At 51.5% G+C, this 13,856-nt stretch overlaps 1 protein-coding gene across 13 annotated transcripts in view; it reads right to left on the bottom strand.

The window, feature by feature from the left end:
- The window catches only part of PCNT (pericentrin), a 151,112-nt gene that overhangs the window by 116,623 nt on the left and 20,633 nt on the right, over positions 1–13,856 (bottom strand). For all 13 annotated transcript variants that reach the window (XM_058523322.1, XM_058523333.1, XM_058523328.1 and 10 more), the window contains 7 exons: positions 13,098–13,353; positions 10,999–11,054; positions 9,470–9,644; positions 8,773–8,909; positions 6,449–6,560; positions 4,476–4,719; positions 3,642–3,729 (listed from right to left, as the gene is read on the bottom strand). In XM_058523322.1, the coding sequence (XP_058379305.1) occupies positions 3,642–3,729; positions 4,476–4,719; positions 6,449–6,560; positions 8,773–8,909; positions 9,470–9,644; positions 10,999–11,054; positions 13,098–13,353 (1,068 nt within the window). The remainder of the gene's footprint in view (positions 1–3,641; positions 3,730–4,475; positions 4,720–6,448; positions 6,561–8,772; positions 8,910–9,469; positions 9,645–10,998; positions 11,055–13,097; positions 13,354–13,856) is intronic.

Raw genomic sequence — 13,856 nt, 5'->3', positions numbered from 1 at the left:
ATTTAGTTTATAAACCTTTGGGAAGAAACGAATTAAAGTTGACCAACTTGGAAGACAGAAATCACTGGATGCTGAACTTTCCTGGCTTACAGAAGAGAAGGAGAAGAGCCACATGTGAGCTGCCCAGACGCCCAGGAGGCCGGGAGGCAGACGCAGGGGCGATGGGGGCGACTGCAGCCCACCTCCAGCGGCTGTGGACCAGGGAGACTGGGCGTGCAGGAAGTGGTGAGGACCTGGCTGACTAAGGTGGGATGTAGCACAGGCCCCGGGCCCCTCTCCTCAGGGGTCCCTCTCCACAGGTACCCCAGCAGGAGGCTGAGGGAGACCAAATGGCCCCGGGAGGGGAGCCCGACATGCAGCCCCCCAAAGTAGAGCTCTGCCATTGGTCAGAGGGCACCCCAAGACCTGATGGTGCCTCATACCTCCCGTGAAGGAATGGCCATGGGTCACCGACACAGGGAACGCCTACATCCAACACAACACAGAGACTGACACAGACAAACAGATGGACAGCAGGGACACACAGGAGGCACAAGAAACCTTTTACACTAATTGTTGTCTTCAGAGGGGTGAGCAAAACATTCCAACTACGACGCTGAACAGGAGGACGTATAAAAGAACACAGATGAAGAAAGCAGAGCCCCTAGAAATTAAAAATGATAATGGAAATAAGAAATTCAACTGAAGAATTAGAAGAGTAAGGATAGAAAAATCTCCTACTCACAAAATAGAACCAAAAGCAACATAAGATGAGAAATGAAAATTTAAGAAAACCGGTGGCTTCATTCTTGAGGTCAAGCATGAAGCTCACAGGAGTTTCAAAGAACATGGAGGAAAAGTTATCAAAATAAATAGAATAGCACAAGACTTCCCAGAAGTGAAGGCGGAGTCTCAGATTCACGGCACCTCCTCGTTTCTAGCACGAGAAACGGACACACACAGACAGACAAACAGCCGTCTCAGAACTCCAGAGAACACAGAGGGGCCCCGAGAGCTGCTGGAAACACAAGCAGCACAGGAATGGAAAATCACGGGGAGAGACGACGGAGAACCACCTTCCAAACGCAACATCCCGTCAAACACACGTGAGAACGAAACAAGCTCTCAGACGTGCGAGGCCCAGGTTGTACCCCCCAACACGCCCTTTTACACTCTGCTAAGGGAACAGGTGCAGCAAAGAAAGGGAGTAAACGCAGACTGATGCACACCTGCTCCCCGGGTAGCACAGGGCGTGGGGCCGGCCAGAGGGGAAGGACCAGGGGAACGGGAGAGCAGGGCCATCCCAGGACAGCAGTGAGCAGGAGACCCAGAGGGCAGGGCAGGACACTACAGGGCAGTAGAGAGCAGTGGACACGGAGACGGACCCATGAGGACCAGGAGGCTTCGCTGCAGCACCCGGCACCACGCCCACTGGGAAGGTGGCGGGGGGAGAAGTGAAAGGAAGGGCAGTGCCGTCCACCACACTCCTGCCCCTAGGAAATCAGCACATGTACGCAGACATTTATACAAAAGGACGTTAACAAGCAAAACTGGAAGCAATCTGTGACAGGAAGAAGCAAGTGGGGTGTCCCCCAAAATTCCTATGCTGAAGTCCTAACCCCCAGCACCTCAGAATGTGACTGCATTTGCAGACAGAGACACCAGGGGTGCACATGCACAGGGGGATGAGCATGGGAAGAGGCAGAAAGAGGGCGGCTGCCTGCAAGCCAAGCAGAGAGGCCTCAGGAGAAACCAGCCCTGCTGGCACCTTGAGCTCAGAGCCCCAGCCTCCAGCTCTGAGATGACAAACGTCTGTTGTCTAAGCTGCCGTCTGTGCTATTTGTTATGGCAGCCTGAGCTGACTAAGGCACAAGCTAAACGACCGAGAACAACACACATTCAGACTAAAGCCGGTGCTCACCCAGGGCAGAGCACACCGCACAGGGGCAAGGCCACTCCACCACGTGTGAGTGCTGCTCACCCGGGACAGTGGCCAGGAGACCAGGGGCTCAGACGCATGAAGTAACCACCAGCAAACAAAAGGAAACCTCGGTTCCTCAGTCACACCAGCCACGTGTGTTGGTGGCACCACACCGGCAGCACAGGTACAGAACATTCCCATTGTCACAGAAAATTCTCTCTGGACAGTGCTATAAGGTTCAAAATGACAGAAACAAACACATGGAGGCAATTCAAGGAAGAACGTAAAGGCCAAGGAAAAGATGCTTAACATGCAACTCAAAGCAAAAAATGCACAATTACACTCTGCCAATTCTCGGAACGTGGGACAACAGGCAGTTCAGGGAGCTCAAGGAGAAGGAGGAAGCCCCGCTCACGGCAGCAGGTGTAACGGGAGCCTGGGCAGGCCCAAAGAAGGACAGCAGGCTGTCGTAGAAAGCCGTCTCGGATTTATGCCCTTCAACCCAACCACGTTTGTTGTTGTAAACAGACCACAATGCAGCGTGTTCAGTCGCCAGACACACTCATTCACAAAACACAAAAGCAATATTCCTTTACGTGATGTGTGTCACAGAAGGCATTTGTGAGGACGGAAATTCAGCTTTTGTAACATGAAAGACAGTCCATTTCTCAATTAAAGATTAATAAAACACAATCTTTCTCAATGACAAAAAAAATTGCTCATCCAACTCAACAGCAAAAAACAATCCAATTAAAAAAGGGGCCGAGGATGTGAATCAACATTCCTCCAAAGAAGACACACAGATGGCCAACAGGCACATGAAACAGAGGCGTGACACCACTAGTCACCAGGGAAGCGCAAACCAAAACCACACTGAGATGTCACCGCACACCTGCCAGAATGGCTATTGTCAGAAAGACAAGACTAACAAGTGTGTGGCAAGGATGTGGAGAAAAGGGACCCCTGTACACTGCTGGTGGGAATGTAAACTGTTGCAGCCACTATGGAAAACAGCATAGAGGTTCCTCAAAAAATTAAAAATAGAATTACCATATGATCCAGCAATTCCACTTCTTGGTATTTATTTGAAGAAAACAAAACACTAAATCGAAAAAATATCTACACCCCTATGTTCACTGCAGTATTGTTTACAATAACCAAGATACGGAATCAACCTAAGTGACCAGCAATGGATGAATGGATAAAGAAAGTGTGTTAAACATATACAAAGGAATATTATTCAGCCATAAAAGAGGAAATCTTGCCATTTGCAACAACATGAATGGACCTCGAGGGCATTATGCTAAGTGAAGTAAGTCAGATAAAGAAAAGACAAATACTGTATGATCTCACTTATATGTAGAATCTAAAAATAACCTAAAGTCACAGATACAGAGAACAGATTGGTGGTTCCAAAGGCGGCAAGGGGGGGGGGCAAAATGTGTAAAGGGGGTCAAAAAATACAAACTTTCAGTTATAAGTAAGTCCTGGGGATGTAAGGTACAGCATGGTGACTACAGCTAATAACACTGTACTGTATATTTAAAAGTTGCTAAGAGAGTAGGTCTTAAAAGTTCTCATCACAAGAAAAAAATTGGTAACTAGTGTGTTGATGGATGTTAACTAGACTTTCTGTGGTGATCATTTCACAACAGATAAATATACTGAATCTCTACGTTGTACACCTGAAACTGATGTTATATGTCAATTACATCTCAATCAGAAAAAAACTGGCCTTCACCTCATGTTGTTCCAGCTGAAGGCCGAGTTGATCAAGTTGGTCTCTTCTGTCTTTTTCAGATGGCTCTTCTAAAAATGCACTGGATGAACTAAAAGAGAAAACACGTTTATAAAAACTTGACATACAGCACTTTTTTTTTGTGAGAAGATCAGCCCTGTGCTAACATCTGCCCATTGTCCTTTTTTTTTTTTTTTTTGCTGAGGAAGACTGGCCCTGGGCTAACATCCATGCCCATCTTTCTCCACTTTATATGGGATGCCACCACAGCATGGCCTGCCAAGCAGTGTGTCGGTGCACACCCGGGATCCGAACCAGTGAACCCCGGGCTGCGGCAGCAGAGTGCGTGCACTTAACCGCTTGTGCCACCAGGCCGGCCCCACATACAGCACTTTTCCATTTGAACTCCGCTCTGTCCCTGGGATCCGACTGCATGAAAGGAGAAAGCCCTTCCTACTCCTTCCAAGGCAATCCTACTCCTGTGTTGGGGACAGGATGACCACAGTTGAGTGAGCTGCATCCGTGGCAGCGACGGGAGCCAGTTGCGAATTCAACTCAGCCACGTGTGGCAGCAGCAGGGATGTGGTGGGCGACGCGGGATCCCGACAGCCTGCCCAACCACCACGCTGCAGGTCGTCGTCCGAACCTGTCCTGCGGGTCAGATTCAGCTCCTAGCTCTAACATCTAATGTTTCAAGGCCCAAACATAAAATGTTTCCAAAATACAAGGCTATTATAGTCTCCACTGGAACGAAATCACAAACAGCGCAAGATTTCAGTTCAGCTCAAGGTTCCCATATTTGAAAAACATATTTGAGATGAAAATTGCTTTATTTACCTGATTTCCGCAGACTCCAGAAGAGAGTCTTCCTTCACCTCCTGCAGCCGTTGCTGTAATAAAGTCAGGTCTTCTTGGTAATTTTTTTCAGCATTCCTTAATTTCTTTTCAAAATAAATTCTCAATTGTTCTAGTTCGGATTCATGCTCCGTTCTCTCTCGCTGCTGCTGCTCCTCAAAGGCTCGCTTTAGGTGTTCTAATTCTTTCAGGTGAGACGCTCGAGCCAGGGGCTGCTCATTTAACTCTTTTATAGGATGAAATTACACAATCATCTTAAAATGAAGCACTCAGAAAAAATGAGATATTTAAGACTTAAGATATTTACGGATATATCTGTAGTGTGCTGTGGAGGGCAGAATTCTAAAAAGGGTCCCAATCCCAGAACCTGTGATGTGACGTGGGCACTGCACGTGGCTCATGCTATGTGGCACATGAGGCCTTACACAGGGAGATGACCCAGACGGCCTCAGCAAATCCCACAAGCCCCCTGGAAGCAGAAAGCTTTTTCAGGCTAGTGGTAGAAGAAGTCAGAGAGATGGGAAGCGTGAGCAGCACTCCACGTGCCGCTGGGGACTCTGAAGATGGAGGGGCTGCATGCAAGGAACGTGGCACCTCTAGGAGCCAAGAGCAGCTCCTGCTGACAGCAAGGAAACGGGACCTCAGTCCTACAACCACAGGCACTGATTCTGCTGTCACCTGAGTGAGCCAGGTCAAGGCGCAGCCCAACACCCTGAATCTGGCTGTGGGAGACCCTGCGGGGAAGATGCAGGCGCGCCATCCCAGACTTCTGACCTACATATCTGCAAGCCATAAACGTGTGTGCTCTTAAACTCTAAGTCTGTGACATTTTGTACACACAACAAAACAGTAACACAGATTCTAAGAGAACTTGTCATCATCGCTATTTTGATCAAGAGAATGCTGCCAGCTGGTCTATGATAATTGATAATTAATTAGCTTTCAAATAATGTGGATGTAAACTAGTCATTATCCCAGATGTTTCAACTCAAAGTTCCCATAAGGGTCCTTATGCAAGGGAGAAGATTCCCAGCGGAACACGCGAGAGCTGAAACACGCATGTGAAAGCACGACAGCCCCCTACAGGTAAGTCCACCAGCAACACCTGCAGCCTCCACCAGCATCAGACAGACTCCAGAGAAAGACCAGGCAGTGCGCTGACGGTGCGGGGCAGGGAGGCGGACACGAGGCCGTGTTCACCAATATTCACCACCACATGCAGCAGACAGGCATTACTTCTGGTCTTTTCTCATAACTCTGTTCTTTGTGCCAAATAAGATTTACCAAGCAAGGGCAATTACTGGCTTTAAAAGACTCTGTCTGGAGATTAGCAGCAGAAAAGCTCACATCTGTCTATTTTACTCCCCGTGTCTCCTGACCTCCCCCTGCTGAAGGCACCGCCCTCGAGCACGATGGCTCTGACACAGGGTCTTATAAGGGGGGCCCAGATGACCTTCCCTCAGTCAAAGGGGCCACACTTGCTGGGGCATGGATGTGGGCATCACCCTCCAAAACCAGAGCTCGGGACCACAGGAGCCTGACAACACTCATCCCTGGTGAGCTCATGGGGTCCACAAGGCGGTGTGTGCAAGGCACAGCTGCGACCCCAAATGCCGGCTAAGAACCGCGTTTCTACAGCACTCAAGCACAGCTTCTGGGTCAAAGCAAGCACCACTGGTTAGCTTCATTAACCTCACCCTTGAAAAGTGCCTCATGGTAACATGAGAAAAGACGCATGACCTGTGGTTACTCGGTAACTTGCTTAATGGTGAAACCCAGGCTCTCCAACAAACAAATTTCCACCTTAAAACTACACAACTCAGTCTTCAAGGAAGTTTACAAAATCACTTTTTTCTGCTTGCTACAATTGTTAAATTCTAGTTTGGGGTTTCAACAATTAAAAACACACAGCTTTAGCTTCTGAGGATCTGAATTTTCAACAGGCAATTCCTTACCACCCGGCTCCCGTGTGTTGGTTCTCACAGACTCAAGCTGGGACCACAGGCGCCTGATATCTTCCTGCGACTGAGCCTTCAGCTCTTCATATGACGCTTGAAGAGTCTCTAACTGGAAAAGGAAGGCAGCAACGTGAGACACCGACTCACACTGACATGTCGTCTGTGCCCAGCATCTGATGGGCATGAGATGGGAGTAAAAGCTCCAATTCAAAACCCACGGCCTTGAGAAAACCAGCAGCAGCGGCCACACGGTTGTCAGACATGCCCTTACCCGACCATGGTCCTCTCGGTGACCCGCGTTTCTTCTCTCACAGACTGCCCGCTCCCCAACCGTGGTCCTCTTGGTGACCTGCATTTCTTCTCTACGGACTACCCACTCCCCGACCATGGTCCTCTCGGTGACCCGCGTTTCTTCTCTTACAGACTACCTGCTCAGCCCCTGGCCCTGTTCCCTCCATAGATCCATTTTTTCTCAATGAGCAAGGGCAGGAACTTTCTCTGTTGTCCTAAACACAGGTCCTTCTAACTTGACCAGCAGAGTCCATGGGAGAGGCTCGGAGCAGGCCCCGGGCCCCCCGAAGTGGGCAGACTGTGCTCCATCCCAGGCCGTCAGTCAGCACCGACCAGCACCCCTCAGTCTCCCAGGAGGCCACAAGTTCCGTCCCACCCCAAGATTACATCACTGACCTCAGGGGCACTTCCTCCTCATGTGGTCACAGCTGCCCTCATCCCTCGTGTGGTATGTTTGGGTTTTCTCCGCATTTCTTGGTCAACCTCTTGGGTAGCGGTTTCTTTCAGGGGTGAATGGAGCTAGCACAACGAGCATGTGCTGCGTGCCAGCCCACCCTGCACCAACAGAGCTGAGAGCAGCTCCCACCTGCCTTCACGGGGGGCTCAGGGTCAGGCTGGTCACTAAGCTGGGAGCCACGAGCGCAGGGCCGAAGGCCGAAGGGCTAGTCCTGCCTGAGGGAACATGGGAGCTCTGGCTGCAGCATGGGCAGTGCTGGCCCTGAGGTTGGTCTGGTGCCTGCAGCCTTTTCTCATCCAGGGCACAGGAAGAAGGTGCCCTTCTGTCATCTCTTTCCCATCAGTAAGGGAGAGCCAGCAGGGAGATGACGTGTGCCCCAGCCTTGTAAGTGATCATAAGTGAGGCCATCTTGTTACGCTAAGCGGCCCCAGCCCCTCCTGTGTGTGACTACTCGCTGCTCTGCACGTACTCCAAACAAGTCACATGCTCTCCTGATTTATGGCCTCTACTTACGTATGTACTCCCCAATAGCTTGATAAATTAAAGCTTTGTTATATGAGTTTCCCTCCAGGAACAGGCTGACCACAGGCGAGAAACGTATCTACAAAGTATCCATCACAGCTGACAGAAAAATGGAACAATGTGATGCCTGGAGCCCGTCATAGACCAACATCCCTGGACCCCCTCCTTATTACCCATTTTCCCTATATAACTGCCTCAAGATTCTGTAATCCTTGAAGGTAGTTCTTTTGAGACATTAGTCTGCCATCTTCCCAACTGTGTCAGCTAATCGAATTCAAGCTTCCTTTCTCGATCCCTAACTCATTGTTGTTAACTGGCTCATATCGTGGCGAGCAGAGCGAGCCCAGTGCTCGGTGACCAGCCTTGCCCTAGCTCTGCCCCACTAGGAACCCCTACTCTCACACTTGGCCGGTCCTGCCTCCGTTGGGAGGAGAGGGGGTGGGAGCAGGAGCGAGAGCTGCAGGGCCTGAGACACAAGCTCCTCCTGGGCTCCAACGACTTTCCTCCCCTCCTCTGTAAACCCGTGCACAGGCCACGACTAACTCTGTGCCCTGCTGACTTCCTTTGTCATTTCTTGAACCTCTGCTTGGGGCATTGCTTGGTTCTTGGGTTTGGTGATAGAAGCATTCAGCTCTCTGAGAAAGATCTGGCCACACCTCCTACATTTTGACATGTAGTGTTTCATTGGAAAACAGTTTTGAACACACAGGCAGTAGAAATGTTTCTGGTTAACTTTTCAAAGGAACTTCTTGTTTGTTGAATTACAGAGATTGTGGCCTAATGCCCCAGTGTCTGGGGTCTCTAACCATCTCAGGGGCTCTGGTAAAGAAGACCAACTCTCTGTGCCTCAGACTGAGCCTAACTGTGAAATCAACTGCACAGACACGACATAGCCACTTCTGCATCTACCAGCTCTGCCAAATATGGCAAGCCTCTTTAGCTTTAGTACTTAAGTTCTTGCGAACAAAAGAATGTGAAATGAGCCCAATCCACAATCTTCTAAGACTCTCCTCCTCCACCAAGTAATTAAAATAAATAAGCTCTTGCCTACCTCTAGCTGTTTTTCTTTTTCCTTTTCTTTGAATTTCAGTTCCAAGTCTTCTAAGTACTGGCAGCGCTCAGACCGCAGGTCCTCGTGTAGCCTTCTCAAGGCTGCTTCATGTTGAGCCTCCAGAGTCTTAAGGGAAGCTGGAGAGCAGCAAAGACCTCACTCAGCGCATACGCCACGGTCTCCCTTCTCAACATGACGCTAACCAGCACGCTGCAGTCAGTCACGACAGCACCGAAGAGCACCGCCCTTCGCACAGCGGGTCCCCCGGCTCCTTCCAGACCCCGTTCTCAGCACCCCTGCTCCCCTGGAGGAGGGGGGAGATGCAGGCGAGCCCTCCTGAGCAGTGGGCATCGCCGTGTAACAGGCAACCCGGATAAAAAGTGAACAGATACAATATTACTCTTTTGGTAGCAATTTAATAATGGAGCATGCAAAATTCAAAGGTTTCAGGAAGATTCAGCGACCTTGAGAAACCTATGATCAACGGGGGAAGGCCCCAAGGCTGACTGTGCCCCGGGAAGCCAGTCCCACACCTCCATCCCCATGGGTGTCACATGCACTCAGTTATCTGGGGTTTGAACACATAGGGGATCAGTGTTCAATCATGAATCTGACAGAGCACATGATATTTATTCTAGTATTACATAGGAAAACTTAGTCCCCCTTAAAAGCGTGCTCATTTTAATTAGATACTCACATTCAGCCTCATTTTTGGCCTGAAACATCTTCTCCAACTCAGCTTTCTGTTCCGCCAATTCTTTCTTAAACTGGTTTTGTAAATTCTCCAATTCCAACTGATGCTTTCCAGATAATTCTTTGCATAGGTTTTCTAAGCATAAATCTCTCTCAGATTCCCAGTCTTGCTTCAGGGTCTGATTTAAATAAGGAAAAAGGAGATTATGGCCAATAGTTGATTATCTGTGGTTAAAAAAATTTTAATTGCACATTTGAAAACCTGGAGTGAGCAGTCACCCCCACCCAGACCAGACCGGCACTACAGGAAACTGGCTCTGGACGTCCAGTCGGTCTGTCCACTACCGCTAAAAGGGACAGGACGGCAGCACCCACAAGGCCAACAGCCAAGGAAAAGAGAAGAAGGATCGCCTGCCCAGCACAGAACCGGTCTCTGAACACAAAGCCTAGGCTTGCGGTCACTCTCGATGACTCACGCCTCCGTCCCCCACACAAGACCTGGGCGTCTACAGTGATGTCCCCGACCTCTGCCGGGAGCCGGGCTCTGTCCCAAATGCCCTAAGAAACAAGTCCCCACTGTCCAGCTCAGAGGGGCAGGGGGCTGGGCACAAGCCCCCAACCCAGGACTGACGGCCATCCTCTACCAACTGACCAACCAGAGCGGCCAGGACATAAATGCTCACATGCCCTGACGTCATACATGCCCCCCAACGCCACCCAGGTCCCCCGCCCTCACCACCCATGTCCCCTGATGTCATCCACTTCCTCTGCCGTCACCTGCACTAACAGCCCTTCTACAAACCTAACCTTGAGAAAGGCACTGCTCACGAAGATCAAAAGTTCCAGTGACAGATTTCCTTAGAAAAGAGCTCGTTCTGTTACATCCTAAAATACAACTCTTTCCCCCAAAAAGGGGGTGTGGGGTGACAGCAGCAGGACAATTACAGGTCAAGCCAGAGGGGTCAGCACAGCCGCTGGAGCCGACAGTGGCCCTCGCGCAGGCATCGCCCAGCATCGGCTGCACCAGCGTGGACACTCCCAGCCTGGCTGCTCCACCCACGGGCACGCCCTGCGCCCCACTCCCCACACCTCTTCCCCCTGTGGCTCCCTGAGGCGTCCCAGCATCTGTGCCCCACGCATCTCACTTCATCACCACAGTCAGCGCTGCCCTGTGCTGGCACGTCTATCTGTGAGGACCAGAGTCTGTGTCCAGAGCACAGCGAGGGCCAGGCCCCAGGGGCCACTCAGAAACCAGACTCGGGATGGAGCCTCATGTTACACAAGTCAACATGAAACCCCAAAACAAGCCGTTCCGACAAATTCAAATTGTACAAATAAAACAATGTTTTACCTCCAAAGGAAAACACAATACACTTTCTACCAGCGCATTCAATTAAAGCTTTGATTGGATCTTGTTTGAGTCAAGTGAGGGGCTTTTCTGTGGGGAGTTCCGGGGCAAGGGACAAGTTGGAGGGATGGGGAGAAAAAGAGAATACTGCACACACAGAATAATAAGTTTCCAATCATATGTACCTCCATCATCTGGACATTTTTCTCCACTTCTATTTGCAACTTCTCCTTCAGCTCAGCTGCAAGAAAAACAAAAAGTAGCTTGGATCACTGATCTCAGACTTTTCCACAACCTGATTGCCCGGGAGATGAGACGGCTCCCAGTGCCCACTGGCTGCTCCACAAAACACTCGCCAACGTGAATGGGACAACAGGACATGTCTGTGAGGGAACAAGAACGTGATGGTGTCTGGTCTAATCAACAAATTATATTCGTGCCCAAACCAAGGACAGGGAGATTTTCAGCCAGCATGACAATTCGGGATGAGCGCAGCAAGGCTGGCTCTGGGGCTGCACAGGTCACTGAGCACCCTAAACCCACGTCATCCTTCTGGTCCTCAGCCTGTCTGCTCCACACGGGGACCCCCAAGCACCCAGGCTCCCTCCATGCCAGATGCCAGGCTAGGTGCTAGAAGACAGGTAAATCAAGACAGGTAGAGACGTTCTAGGACACAACGCTCCCAAACCCAAGAGGGAAGAAGCACAAGAAAAGAGACCAGGTGCTGAGGGGAGGAGGAGGGAGACGACGCTGGACCAGTGGGTACGGCCGGGCAAGGGCTGAGAGCCGGGTGCACACCTGGAGATCTGGGCGCCCGGCAGAGACGGCAGGGGCTTCAGGAAAGAGTGAGGTGGAGCTGGGGAGAGGGTACCAGGCGACACAACACAGGCACGTGAGGGTGGCCTGAGCAAGTCCAGAATTCAGGCAAAGGGCCAGACACCAGCCCTATCCATAGGGGCCCAGCCCACAGCAGAGCCTCATGGAGCAGAGGGCAGGCGTGGGCCTCTCCATGGACCCGTTCCCAGGGGTGCGCAAGGACAAAACAGCACAGGAAGGGGCCTAAGGCAAAGTATGTTCTGTATTTTAAAAAATAAACAGGGGCCAGCCTGGTGGTGTAGTGGTTAAGTTCACACGTTCTCCTTTGGTGGTCTGGGATTCGTAGGTTCGGATCGGGCATGGACCTGTGCACTGCTTATCAAGCCATGCTGTGGCAGCGGCCCACATATAAAGTAGAAGAAGATGGGCACGGATGTTAGCCCAGGGCCAATCTTCCTCAGCAAAAAGAGGAGGACTGGCATTGGATGTTAGCTCGGGGCTAATCTTCCTTTCCAAAAAAAAATAAACAAAACAAGGGGGACGTAAAACTATGTGTTTGCGTTTGCTTGCATCCATGTGAAGAAACACAGGACAGCAGCACAAGAACCTGAGAAGATTGGCCCGCTCTCGGGGTGGGGGCCAGGAGAGGAAGACTTCCCAACACACCATAGCCGGGCACGGTCTTTTATTTTTCAAATGAAAACCTACCAAGCAGGCAGACAGCAGGCACTCTCGCCAGCGGGAAATGGAGGGACTGCTGAAAGCACAGGGTTTCCTTCTGAGTGACGAATGCTCTGAACTCAGATTGTGGCAGTTTGCACAACTCTGTGAACAGGCTAAAAGCCACTGAAGTGTACACTGTAAATGGGTGAGTTGTGTGGTATGTGAACTACAGGAAATAGAGCAATTACGTAAAAAACAGATGTTTACAAAAACTGGTGACTACTTTAACAAAAAATGTACCAAAAAACATTAAAGTGAAAAGGTAAAAGTGCATGTTAGGCACAAAGAGCTCAGTCTAGGCCAGATGAAGAGGCACCTGGGCACCCACCAGGAGGAGCCTGTGGGGCGGGGGGTCTGCGTCCCAGGGCGTCTGGGTCGGGCTGGACAAAACTCGGTCCCAGTCAGAGTTCCGTCAGAGATGCGGACACAGAAACTCCCAGCACGTGAGCAAATTGCCTCCAATGACATCGTTTCAAAAATTAAGACAAGCCCATTGGAAAACCAGACGGAAGACAGGGGACAGCAGCGCAGGACACACCCCACACCACCCGGAGAAGACAACCACCCAGAGCACTGCCACGCCCACACTTCCTGGGGGCTCACTTCCTGGGGGCACAGAGACCTGTATGTGAACGCCTTCCCCGGGAGGCGCCCCGGATGGACCACTGGCTTCCCGAGACCAGGCGCAGGGACTTGAGCTTCAGACAGGCCCCTGGAAGCCCACGCCCGCCCCGCCCGCACACACCTGTCTCCTGGCTGCAGCGCAGCGCCACCTCCTCCAGCTCGCGGGCGTGCTGCTCCCTGACAAGCTGCAGCTCCAGCTGCTGCCTGCTCTGCAGCAGGGCCAGCTCCTGCGCATGCCGGCCGTTGAGCATCTCCCGCAGCTCCGTCAGCGCCGTCTCCTTCTCCTTCTGGAGGTTGGCCTGCGTCAGTTCCAGCTGCGCCGTGTGCATGTGGCTCAGGCTCAGGCGCAGCGCCTCCAGCTCCAGGGAGGGGACCGGCTGGGGGAGAGAGGCGTTTATGGAGTGGCGTGGGGAGGGTACGACCCAGTGTGGCCCTGTCTTTCAGGGGCCGCGGTTTACTTCTTTACAGACACTGTTCCTGCTGAGACGCTGTCGCAGCACCCTCTCCCTGCTGTTCCTGCTTGCTCCTCACAAGCCACATGCTCAAGGGACGGCACCTCAGCTCCCTCCCTGGTCCACCTCCGCTGCCCTCAGGCGCCCGGCACAGCCCGGCAACTCCCCGACCACCTAAAGCAGCCCACTCGACCCTCTCTGGAGGCCCCTCCAGCCACGTGCCCTCTTTCTCCAACTAAACCAAGGCTCCCTGGAGGGCAGGAGCCATAATCACTGCCTCTTCATTCCTCCTCAAAGACGTGGGCCACACACAGACCAGGGCCATGCAGACGGCTCCCCACCTTCCTCTGGACAGAGTCCACAGCCTGGAGGCCTGTCCTGGCTGGGGACAGGCGAGCAGGTCTTCCAGATACTGCAAAACCCCCGTT

This window comes from Diceros bicornis, chromosome 27 (genome assembly GCF_020826845.1).
Source record: "Diceros bicornis minor isolate mBicDic1 chromosome 27, mDicBic1.mat.cur, whole genome shotgun sequence".
NCBI lineage: Eukaryota > Metazoa > Chordata > Mammalia > Perissodactyla > Rhinocerotidae > Diceros > Diceros bicornis.
This window is presented reverse-complemented; position numbering and strand designations above follow the sequence as displayed.